This window comes from Erythrolamprus reginae, chromosome 7 (genome assembly GCF_031021105.1).
Source record: "Erythrolamprus reginae isolate rEryReg1 chromosome 7, rEryReg1.hap1, whole genome shotgun sequence".
Lineage (NCBI taxonomy): Eukaryota > Metazoa > Chordata > Lepidosauria > Squamata > Dipsadidae > Erythrolamprus > Erythrolamprus reginae.
In genome coordinates, this window is record NC_091956.1 from 8,962,907 (window position 1) to 8,975,628 (window position 12,722).

General features: G+C 42.4%; 1 protein-coding gene across 1 annotated transcript in view; it reads left to right on the forward strand.

Annotated features, from left to right (window-relative positions):
- FGF5 (fibroblast growth factor 5) overlaps positions 1 to 12,256 on the forward strand; it is a 34,312-nt gene extending 22,056 nt beyond the window's left edge. Inside the window, exon 3 of the mRNA XM_070756543.1 lies at positions 11,921 to 12,256. Within this exon, the coding sequence (XP_070612644.1) occupies positions 11,921 to 12,256 (336 nt within the window). The remainder of the gene's footprint in view (positions 1 to 11,920) is intronic.
- The last annotated feature ends 466 nt before the right edge of the window (positions 12,257 to 12,722 follow it).

Consider the following 12,722-nt stretch of genomic DNA (forward strand, 5'->3'; position numbering starts at 1 on the left):
ACGTCGAAAGATTACTGGGCTAAATAACGCTGATAATGTAAAAACAGCATCTGCCGTTCTTTCTTGCTTTGGCAAGATGGATGGGCTAATGAGTTTGAAGAGCGCCTCCTCGGAGCTGTGCTTGTCACTCAGAGGAAGTCTTTGTTATCCAGGATGAGAAGATTGCTAGCCAAGCCCCAAAATAACATTCGGTTCTTTTGGGAAGGAAGGCGGAAATTCTATAGGCGCCTTTCCATAGCTACGTTTCAGGCATCCACCGAAAGGGTGGATTAATTAATTAAATTAGAAAGAAGGAACCTGGATTCGGAAGGAAGAAGGATTCTGCCAATTCTTAGCTAATGACACAGATGGCTTCAGGGTTTTTTTTTTCTCTCTCTCTATTTCCCACTCTCCCATTCCATCCCTCCCTCTCTCCTGTCTCCTCCCCCATATACCCAATATAATGTGATAGGAAAAAAGTCCCATTGCTTTCAATGGGTTTTACTTTTTAGTAACTGTTGTGGTTAGCTCTGGCCCAGCTCCTGCCCCAAGGACTGTGGATGTGGGGGAGACATCCACATGCTGCAGGCCTGTTTTGCCCCCCTGGTGGAATCTGCTGATGAAGGCTCCTCTGACCAAGAAGACATGAGTGACAGGGAGGAGGAGAGTGTGGCAGACAGCTCAGAAGGAGATCAATTATCTAGCTCCTCCTTGGATTCAGAACAAGAGTTAATGATACAGCCACGCATGCGGAGAGCGATGCATAGGAAGCAACAACTGAGAGATTATTATCAAAGAAAATGAGGCCACCAGTGGTTGGGTGGGGCTGTGGTCATTAGTGAGGCTGCTATAAATAGCAGCCTGTGGGTTTGGCCATTGTGGAGGATTATCTGATCGTTGTGTTTCCTGACTGCTATACTGACTTTGACTTTTTGTGTGCTGATTTTTCCCCGCTTTGAAACTAAACCAGAGCAAAGTGTGTTTCACTTTGTGAAAGAAGAAGGACTGTGAATTATCTCACAGCTGCAAGCTAAGTATCACAGAACTGATAAGGGACTTGTACAAATTACCAATTTGGTTGGAGACGAGTGCTCTTTGCTATACCAAAAGAGGGCTTAGTTTAAGTGAATTTTTATTATAAAGAACATTGTTTTGAATTTTCAAACGTGTGTGTGTCTGAAATTTGTACCTGTGAATTTTTGGGAGGAGTCTACCAGAGAGCCCGACAGAACAAGTAACCATGCATGCATTGGTTGCCGATTGGTTTCCGGATGCAATTCAATGTATTGGTTATGACCTATAAAGCCCTACATGGCATGCGACCATAGAAACATAGAAACATAGAAGAATGATGGCAGAAAAAGACCTCCTGGTCCATCTAGTCTGCCCTTATGCTATTTCCCGTATTTTAACTTAGGATGGTTATATGTTTATCCCAGGCATGTTTAAATTCAGTTACTGTGGATTTAAGTTTGTTCCAAGCATCTACTACTCTTTGAGTCAAATAATATTTTCTCACATTGCTTCAACTAACCTCAGATTGTGCCCCCTTGTTCTTGTGTTCACTTTCAGATGACTGATCAGATTACTTAGGGGACCCCCTTCTGCTGCATGAGTCCCAGCAACCAGTTAGGTTCCACAAAGTCGGCCTTCTCCAGGTCCTGTCAACTAGACAATGTCGCTTGGCGGGATCTAGAGGAAGAGCCTTCTCTGTGGGGGGCCCAGCCCTGTGGAATCAGCTTCCCGCAGAGATTCATACTGCTCCCACCCTCCTCACCTTCCGTAAGAGTCTAAAGACTCATTTATGCTGCCAGGCATGGGGCTATTACATTCTAGCCCACTGGCCGATGGGTGTAGGTATATCTGCTGTTTGAATGGGAACGAGTGATTTTTAAATTTTATTAGGGTTTTAAAGTACAGTGGTATCTCTACCTTCAAACAGCTCCGCTTAAGAACTTTTCTAGATAAGAATCAGGTGTTCAAGATTTTTTTTTACTCTTGTTAAGAACCATTTTCCACTTACAAACCCAAGCCTCTAAAATTGTAACCAGAAAAGGCAGGGAGAAGCCTCCGTGGGGCCTCTCTAGGAATCTCCTGGGAGGAAACAGGGTCAGAAAAGGCGGGGAGAAGCCTCCGTGGGGCCTCTCTAGGAATCTCCTGGGAGGAGACAGGGTCGGAAAAAGCGGGGAGAAGCCTCTGTGGGGCCTCTCTAGGAATCTGCTGGGAGGAAACAGGGTTGGAAAAGGCAGAGAGAAGCCTCCATGGGGCCTCTCTAGGAATCTCCTGAGAGGAAACAGAGCCTCCACTCTCCCTGTGGTTTTCCCAATCATACACATTATTTGCTTTTACATTGATTCCTATGGGAAAATTTGCTTCTTCTTACAAACTTTTTTACTTAAGAACCAGGTCATGAAATGAATCAAGTTCTTAAGTAGTGGTACCACTGTAGTTAGCTAAATTAATTGGACTTTTAGATATTTTTATGTATTTTGTTTTTGATATGTTGTACGGCTCCCTGAGTCCTTGGAAAAGGGCAACATATAAGCCCAAGAAATAAAATTAAACAAACAAACAAACAAACAAACAAACAAATATTGATTGGACTTTTATGTTGCCCCTCTCTGAGGACTAATAAATAAATAAATGTGGTAGAGAGGTGGGTTCCTCCCACTTCGGCCAAGCCGGTAGCAATACTCTGGTGACATCACGGAACCGGATCAATCACCAAACCATATTTTCCAAACTTGCAAAGAACTGATGAAGAAATAATGAAGAAATTTCTTTATTTGTAAGTTTGAAATATCTCTCTCTCTCTTTCTCTCTCTGCTATATAAGAGTGTGCGATGACCCATCGATTAAAGCTAGAAAGCTGACAGTCCAGTTTCGAGACCCTTCTGCACATGTGCTCGCTGCCAAATCTATCTATTGATCTATCGATCTATCGATCTATCTCCTATATATATATCTCTACATAGGATATTATACACTTAGATAGCATGCATAGGAGTGGGCTATAAATCTTCTTGCTGTTCAAATACATTTTCACGGTCCAAAGTTTATGCCAAAAGTTTAAAATCAATATTACTTTCAGTAGCAGCAAATAATTTTTTTACAAAAGGAAGAAAAATCTTGTTAAGAACGAATAGATCGAAAAGAGGGTTTTCATCTAGTCTCTTGATCTAATGCTTGTGATTTCTTCTCTTTTGCTACGGAACCTCTTAGGAAGAAGGAAAGGCGTTTAAGGCAAAGCAGCTAAACCAGATCCAACTGGTCTCATTAACTCCCAGTTCTATCCCAGATCCTGACGGCTCAAGGAATAAGGTTTTGTTTTTCAATCAGCGGAAACTTAACCACATGACAGATAAACATGTGTGTCGTAGCGTAAGAATAAACAGGAGAACTGCTTTCTTGAGGCAGGAAGAGTATATAGAGTGACAGGTCAGCTGGACTGGTTTGACATGTTGACCTGCTAGAATGTACATCTGTCACACAAATTAAGAAGCTGGGAAAAAACTGGACTTAGATTTTAGTTTACTTTATTGCCATTGCACCTCGTACAACGGAATGAAATGCCATCTTCAACGTATGTCATACATAAGAAAACTATAAAAATAAAACCAAATCACACAGCGCTTTCTGTACAATTGAAGTGAAAACCTCTGATATTACATTTGTATTGCACTATACCAGGGGTCAGAAACCTTAAACACTCAAAGATTCAATTCAATTCCATTTATTAGATTTTCATGCTGCCCCTCTTCGAAGACTCGGGGCAGCTCACAACAATGATAAAAACAATATTACAATGGCACAACTCTAATATTAAAAATAACTAAAAACCCTATCATAATTAAAACCAAACAGCACATACGTACCAAACATAAATAATAATGAACCTATTCTATATTTTCTATTCTATATTCGACTCTATATTCGCTGCTCTATGCTCTATTCTATATTCTACTCTCTCTTCCCTCTTATTCTATATTCTATATTCTATATTCTGTTCTGTCTGGGTCCCTCCAGACGCCAACACCAACCAAAAAGAGTATCCAGACACACTGGTAAAAATCAAAGGCAGTTTATATAATTCAAAGCAAACACAGGTAACAAAAACTGTTCTTACAGACAGGAACACGATGAAGCTTCACAGAGGTTTCACGAAGGCCAGGCAATAAAACAGGATTCTTGCTGGCAAAAACAACACTGGAGATAATACAACCCACGCCTCCCCCAAGTCTTCCAGACTTCTAGGCCACAAGCCAAGATCAGAGACGCCGAGAATCAAAGCAAGGTCACAGGACTCCCAGTTGATAACTCTCCACAAGACTGTAAGGGCGGGCCTGCCTTTTCAACCCTGCTGAGGAGAACCACACCCAAACCCAGCTGTTGCCAATTCAGGGATGGAAATACCTTTCTAATTGGCCCCGTCTTTGAGCTGCACGTCTCTGCCTCATGTCTATTATAGCCTGTGCGTCTTCATCCAATGAATCCAGGCTACTAGCTGGGGAGAGTCCCCCCCCCGGGGGTCTCAGGCTGCTCTCCCTCCTCCTCTTCCTGACGTTCCTCTCCCCCGTCTGCCTGGTCCTCCCCCTCCTGTTCACTGTCCTCCTCCTCTGGGCATGGATCCGGCAGAGATCCAGCCGTTCCCTGAGGAGCCTCAGGCTGAATCACAACATATTCTATATTCTATATTCTATATTCTATATTCTATATTCTATATTCTATATTCTATATTCTATATTCTATATTCTATATTCTATATTCTATATTCTATATTCTATATTCTATATTCTATATTCTATATTCTATATTCTATATTCTATATTCTATATTCTATATTCTATATTCTATATTCTATATTCTATATTCTGTTCTCTCTATTCTCTATTCTATTCTTCTCTTTGATTTCCTTATCTTTAAGTATATGTGTTTCTTGCAAGTTGGCAAGTTGGCAAGACGGAGGGGTCAGAATTCCACCTCCTGTGCCTTTTTCAGCTTCCAAAGAATTCTTCATTTTATCTTCTGACAATGCACTTCCACTGCCAAGCTGAGTTCGCAACTCTGCAACTCAGTCTTTATTTCTCCTGTCCCACTGAGAGAAAGTTCATCTCAGTCCATTCATTAACTGACAAGAGGATGCAACGGCTGTCCTCTTTGTTTTCAAGAGCTGGCCGCCTTAGGAAGTAGTCAGAGGAAAGCTAACACAACCCCAAAGGGTTGAAGCTATGAGTTAATGCAAGTCTTTGAGAAGAATACATGGGCCATGGTGGAGATCTCTAAGGCTTAGACCAGAAAGTGTCAAACTCAAGGTAGGAAAGAGGGTGTCAGGCCGAAGCCATCATTAACTTGGAGACTTTGTCCTGCCACACTTTATGCTTTAGAAGGTGTTAGCAAAAACTTCAGAAGAGAAGGATTTAGGGGTAGTGATTTCTGACAGTCTCAAAATGGGTGAGCAGTGTGGTCGGGTGGTAGGAAAAGCAAGTAGGATGCTTGGCTGCATAGCTAGAGGTATAACAAGCAGGAAGAGGGAGATTGTGATCCCCTTATATAGAGTGTTGGTGAGACCACATTTGGAATACTGTGTTTAATTCTGGAGACCTCACCTACAAAAAGATATTGACAAAATTGAACGGGTCCAAAGACGGGCTACAAGAATGGTGGAAGGTCTTAAGCATAAAATGTATCAGGAAAGACTGAATGAACTCAATCTGTATAGTCTGGAGGACAGAAGGAAAAGTGGGGACATGATCGAAACATTTAAATATGTTAAAGGGTTAAATAAGGTTCAGGGGGGAAGTGTTTTTAATAGGAAAGTGAACACAAGAACAAGGGGACACAATCTGAAGTTAGTTGGGGGAAAGATCAAAAGCAACGTGAGGAAATATTATTTCACTGAAAGAGTAGTAGATCCTTGGAACAAACTTCCAGCAGACGTGGTTGGTAAATCCACAGTAACTGAATTTAAACATGCCTGGGATAAACATAGATCCATCCTAAGATAAAATACAGGAAATAGTATAAGGGCAGACTAGATGGACCATGAGGTCTTTTTCTGCCGTCAGTCTTCTATGTTTCTATGTTTCTAAGGTGCTTTGGGAAATTGGGAACAGCTGTTGCATGATGCATGTAGAGATGTGGCCATAACAAATTCCTTTTAGATTCTCAAGGTCATCCTTTGTTCAGTGCTGTTGTGGTTAGCTCTGGTCCAGCTCCTGCCCCAAGGAATGTGCAGGTGGATGTGGGGGAAATATCCACATGCCACAGGCCTGTTTTGCTCCCGATGGAATCTGCCGATGAAGCCTCCTCTGACCAAGGAAGCGTGAGTGACAGGGAAGAGGGGAGTTTGGCAGACAGCCCAGGAGGAGATCAATCATCTGCATCATCCCTGGATTCTGAACAAGAATTAATGACACATCCACGCATGCATAGAATGATGCATAGGAGACAACAACTGAAGGATTATTACAAGAGAAAATGAGGCCACCTGTGGTTGGGTGGGGCTGCTGTAATTAGTGCTACAGGTAAAAGTGCAGCTTGGTATTTTAGTCTCATGGCAGTTTATCTGATTCATTGTTTCATCAAGATCGTGGTTTTTGGTCTGTTCAAGATTGTGTGTGGACTCTCTGGACTGTAGAATTGGACTCAATTTCCCAGTTATTGGGTGAGCAATTGGATTGCATTTCACCTGTGCCTTGAGTGTACCAGAAAATCCCTTTGACATGTAAAAAGGGAGCTGTTTCTGTTTTTCTATTTATAAAAACTTTTGGCTTTTCCTTTTATCATGGGGTGTGTGTCTTTCTGGACTAATTACCCTATAATTACGGGCATTTGGGACACGCCGGCAGAACATATCTCATATATCTTCTCTTCTATCTCTTCTATCTCTTATCTCTTACATTTTCGACTAATCTCTCTAATTATATTTTACTCCTATATTTCTCTTCTATACTCTCTTTGATACATTCTACTTGTATATATCCTCTATTATTATTGTGTATTATTGTCTATTGGACAAAACAAATAAATAAATAAAATAATAAATAAATAAAAATAACAAGAGTGCGGGAGGTTCACAGAGAAGTCCTGCCTAGTCCTTGACCACCACAGATGCTCCTGATAGAAGTGATGTTGAGCTGGCCACGCCTACCCTGGCCACACCTATCTTGCCCCCCCCCAAGGTCAAACACATCCCTGATGGGGCCCTCAATGAAATTGAACTTGACACCTCTGGCTTAGACAATCCTTACTCTATCAATATATATTCTCATTATGTGTGTGTATGTATACCACTGATGGACTGCCAATTTTTTACCGTCACACTGTGGGAGTGGCTTATTTTATGTGAGTGGTTTGTGGGCCATGTGACCAATTGGGAATGGCTTGACAATCATGTGACCTGGGGTGATGGCTTAAAGGTCATGTGACCGAGTGGGCGTGGCTTACCAATAAAGATACGTTTTCAAATAAGGTGCTCTGACTCAGTTGATTAAGTCACATTATTTGAATAGTCACAAAAAAGGACAAGTGATAAACAGCATTATTTGTTGAGGAGCACAGTAACATTTTAAGGTTTTGTACTTAACCCACAAGGTTCAGTATGATAAGAGATTAGGCAAATGGCTCAATTTTCTTTCATTGCTATAAAAGTTCAGTTTTAGTTAATTATTAAAATGATGAAAATGTTTATGGGTAAAAACTTACTATTTAATTATTTCCTATTTTGAAAGTAAAGTCTTCGGAGAGGGGTGGCATACAAGTCTAATAAATATTATTATTATTATTATTATTATTATTATTATTATTATTATTATTATTATTATTTGTTTGTTCTGCCGGGCTCTCTGGTAGAAGTCTCCCCGAAAATTCAAAGGTACAAATTTCAGACACACATACGTTTGAAAATTCAAAACAATGTCCTTTATCACAAAATTCAAAAGAAACAAAGCACCCTTTTTGTATTGCAAAGAGCACTCTTCCCCAAAACAAGTTCCCCAAAGGCTGTACAAGTTCCTTAATCAGTCCTTAAGTACTTAGCTAGCAGCTGTGAAGAAACGTCACAGCCCTCCTTCTTCCCACGAAGTAAAACACACACACACACACTTTACTCTGCTTTGGTGTCAAAGGCGTAAAAAATCCACAAACAAAGTTCAGAAACAGCGAGGTACGATCCTAAAGAACTGCGATCAGATAATCGTCCACAACGGCCAAACTAGCACGCTGCTATTTATAGCAGCAGCTCTAATTACTGGAGCCACACCCAAACACAGGTGGCCTCTCTTATCTCCTGTAATATTTCCTCAATTGGTCTCTTCGATGCATAAGTCTGCGCCTGCGTGGGTCTAACACTTCGCCATCCGAATCAACTGAAGATAAGCCCCCCTCTTCTTCCAAGTCATCCCCACCTTCTTCTTCGTCTGAGGAAACTGCACTCCCTGATTCTGCTGGCAACAAAACAGGCCTAGGACATGTTGATGTTTCTCCTGCCTCCACCTCCACATTCCCTGGGGCAGGAGCTGGGCCAGAGCCAACCACAACAATTATTATTATTTAATTACGGATCATACTAAGGTACTAGAGAAGGAAGGACGCTAAAAAAAACTATTAAGTATTCAATAAAATAGTGCATAAACGTATTACCCCCACGGTGTCCCCCCTCCCCCCTGTGGGGGCAGTAGCCCATTATTGGTGTACAGTGTTCCCTCGATTTTCACGGGGGATGCGTTCCGAGACCGCCCGCGAAAGTCAAATTTCCGCAAAGTAGAGAGGTGGAAGTAAATACACTATTTTTGGCTATGAACAGTATCCCAAGCCTTCCCTTAACACTTTAAACCCCTAAACTGCAATTTATCATTCCCTTAGCAACCATTTAGATTATTACTCACCATGTTTATTTATTAAAGTTTATTTAAAAAAATATTTATTAAAGGCGGACGAAAGTTTGGCGATGATGTATGACATCATCGGGCGGGGAAAAACCTGGTATAGGGAAAAACCCCGCAAAGTATTTTTTAATTAATATTTTTGAAAAACCGTGGTATAGCCGTTTCGCAAAGTTTGAACCCGCAAAAATTGAGGGACCACTGTATACATATAATCAGAGTCCCTGAGAAAAGAGGAGCAGGAAAAGTTTGCCCAAAAAGTTTTCTGCATGAGAATTCGGGAGGAGGAGAGACACCGTTTTGTTGACAGTTTCTCTCACCATGATTCCCCCCCCTCCATATCATAATGGGTAGTCTCCCTTCCCATCCACCCAAATTGAGGAAGGCCTGCTGAAAGACAAGAGACATGTTTCCTTCCCAAAACAAACTTAAAGCCCTTGGGAGGCAATCGTGCGAAATTCTCCTCCCAGGTTTAGACTGGATCAAGTCGGCGAGAGGAATTCCTGACCAAGAGAACAGATCATTTTTCAGCTTCTCTCTATTGTTGTCTGTAGATCCGTAGCTCCTGTTGGGCATTTTGATTATTGTTAATATTATTTATATTAGCAGAGTTTAGCTGGCTTAATTTGCAGCGGATTTAGCATGGCAAGAAATAACACGTGGTTCAGAATCCCATTTGTTAGCAATGAATGACCACTCCTTCATAAAGATGAAAAATATACAGTGATACCTCGCCTTACAAACGCCTCATCATAAAAACTTTTCGAGATACAAACCCAGGGTTTAAGATTTTTTTGCCTCTTCTTACAAGCTATTTTTACCTTACAAACCCACCGCCGCCACTGGGATGCTCCGCCTCTGGACTTCCATTGCCAGCGAAGCACCTGTTTTTGCACTGCTGGGATTCTCGTAAGGTGAAAAGTTTATAAGATGGAACAATGTTTCCCATAGGAATCAATGGAAAAGCGATTAATGCATGCAAGCTCAAAACTCACCCCTTTTGCCAGCCAAAGCACCTGTTTTTGCACTGCTGGGATTTCCCTGAGGCTCCCCTCCACGGGAAACCTCACCTCCGGACTTCCGTGTTTTTGTGATGCTGCAGGGGAATCCCAGCAGGTGAATCCCAGCAGCGCAAAACGGGCGCTTCGCTGGCAACGGAAGTCCGGAGGTGGGTTTTCCCATGAAGGGGAGCCTCAGGGGAATCCCAGCAGCTCAAAAATGGGCACTTCGGCTGGCAAAAGGGGTGAATTTTGGGCTTGCATGCATTAATTGCTTTCCCATTGATTCCTATGGGAAACATTGTTTTGTCTTACAAACTTTTCACCTTAAGAACTTCGTCCCGGAACCAATTAAGTTTGTAAGACGAGGTATCACTGTAATCTTTGCTTACAATTATGTTGATTCATGCAATTACAGATTGCAGGCAGATAAGTTTATATTCCAGTCCATAGTAATAACTTCTGGATGGTCCCATGTGTGAGGATGGTTTTGGATTTCATCTCACACATCTGTCCTCAGCCAAGGACAATGGAGACAATGGAAGGGACATACACACAAACATACCATGCATAAACTATATAGGCCTGGGGAAGATGTCTCAGTTTCCCCATGCCAGACGGCAGAGGTGGGTCTTAAGAAGTTTACAAAAGGCAAGGAGGGTGGGGGCAATCCTAATCTCTGGGGGGAGCTGGTTCCAGAGGGTCGGGGCCACTACAGAGAAGGCTCTTCCCCTGGGCCCCACCAGACAACATTGTTTAGTCGATGGGACCCGGAGAAGACCAACTCTGTGGGACCTAATCGGTCCAGGCAGATATTGAGTTCAACTACTAAGGCAATATTCTGGAACTGCCATTAAATGTTACGAGGGTCGGCCAGAAATTAATGCACCACATTTTTTTCCCTCAACAATTATTTATTGAACGCAATTAAACTTACACACAAGAAAGAACGATGTTTCTTCTACACTACCTATTTTTTAACGTAATCTCCATCCTGTTCTATGGCCTTCCTCCAGCAAGACACAAGGGCGTGTATGCCCTGTCGGTACCATTCCTTGTTCTGGTCACGAAGCCATTCCTGCACTGTGCAAATCACCTCTAATGGCCTCACCCTCTGTGCCCAGCGACTAACCGTACTTCTGTCGACTGCAGATTCTCCATAAACTGTACACAAACATTTGTGAATGTTCCCAACAGTTTCTTTCTCCGCAGTGAGAAATTCAATGACGACACGCTGCTTGTAATCTACATCACTTACAGATGCAATTTCGAAACACTGCTGCAGCTACGCTATCTGTCTGAAGAAATGCAAAATTTACACACACATTCCTGACAATTCAAATAATGTATATCTAAAGTTTCTCATTCCTACCATTACCGTAGGCCGAGAAACAAAAATGTGGTGCATTACTTTCTGGGCGACCCTTGTAGATGAAAGAAACTAGGAGGAACCTGTAACACCACCACTCCGCAGTCTGCATTGGTTGCCAATCAGTTTCCGGTCACAATTCAAAGTGTTGGTCATCACCTATAAAGCCCTCCATGGCACCGGACCAGGGTATCTACGAGACCGCCTTCTGCCGCACAAATCCCAGCGACCGGTTAGGTCCCTCAGAGTGGGCCTTCTCCGGGTCCCATCAACAAAACAATGTCATTTGGCGGGGCCCAGGGGAAGAGCCTTCTCTGTGCTGGCCCCGGCCCTCTGGAACCAACTCCCCCTGGAGATTAGAATTGCCCCCACCATCCTTGCCTTTCGTAAGCTCCTTAAAACCCACCTCTGCCGTCAGGCATGGGGGAACTGAGACATTCTTTCCCCCTAGGCCTTTACAACTTTATGCATGGTATGTTTGTTTGTATGTATGTTTGGTTTTACAATAAGGGTTTTTTAGCTGTTTTAGTATTGGATTTACATGCTGGTTTTTTTATTACTGTTGTTAGCCACCCCGAGTCTACGGAGAGGGGCGGCATACAAATCCAATAAATAAATAAACAACATTTAATGTGAATGCAAATACATTTCCTTTTTTATTGATTCCTGCTTTTTTTCTTCCTTTTTTTCAGGCCAAATTTACCAACGACTGCAAGTTCAGGGAGCGTTTTCAAGAAAACAGCTACAACACTTACTCCTCAGCTGTCCACAGGACTGGGAAAACCGGAAGGGAGTGGTACGTGGCTTTGAACAAGAGAGGCAAAGCCAAACGTGGTTGTAGCCCACGGGTAAAACCCCAGCATGTCTCCACTCACTTCCTCCCACGGTTCAAACAAACTGAACCGCCAGAACTTTCTTTCACGGTGGCTGTCCCTGAGAAGAAACGGCCTCCTGTCATCCTTCCAGCCAAGCCCAAAGCTCCTCAGAAGAAACCGGTGAAGTACAGACTGAAGTTTCGCTTTGGATAGCAATTCCTCGTTCTTTCTCAAATGAAGAAACAATCATTTTTACCTCAGGAACTGCCTCCTAAGCAGCGCCAACGGTGCAGAAAGGCAGACCACGATCTGAGATACCTTCAACTCCATTCGTGGATCTCATTTGAGGCCTAACTTTAAAGTTGAACCACTTTGGGGGTTAAAAAAAATGACATGGGTTCCTTCAGCTACACTGAGGAGAAAAAGCACCAAAGGAATTCAGACAAATTCAGAAGGAAGCCTTAATTTTCCATCCCATCTCTCTCTCTCTTTCTGCTTTACGGTCATTGACCACAGGTTGTCTTCTGCTGGATTAAAATGGCTGAACTGGTGTGTGTATACAAACAACGACAACGACAAAACTTTTCCGAGATGTGAAAGATTTACCTCATATGTCGCGTCTATTCGCTCTCTATTTTTATTACTTCTACCTGGGTTTTTAATTGATTTATTTCTGTAC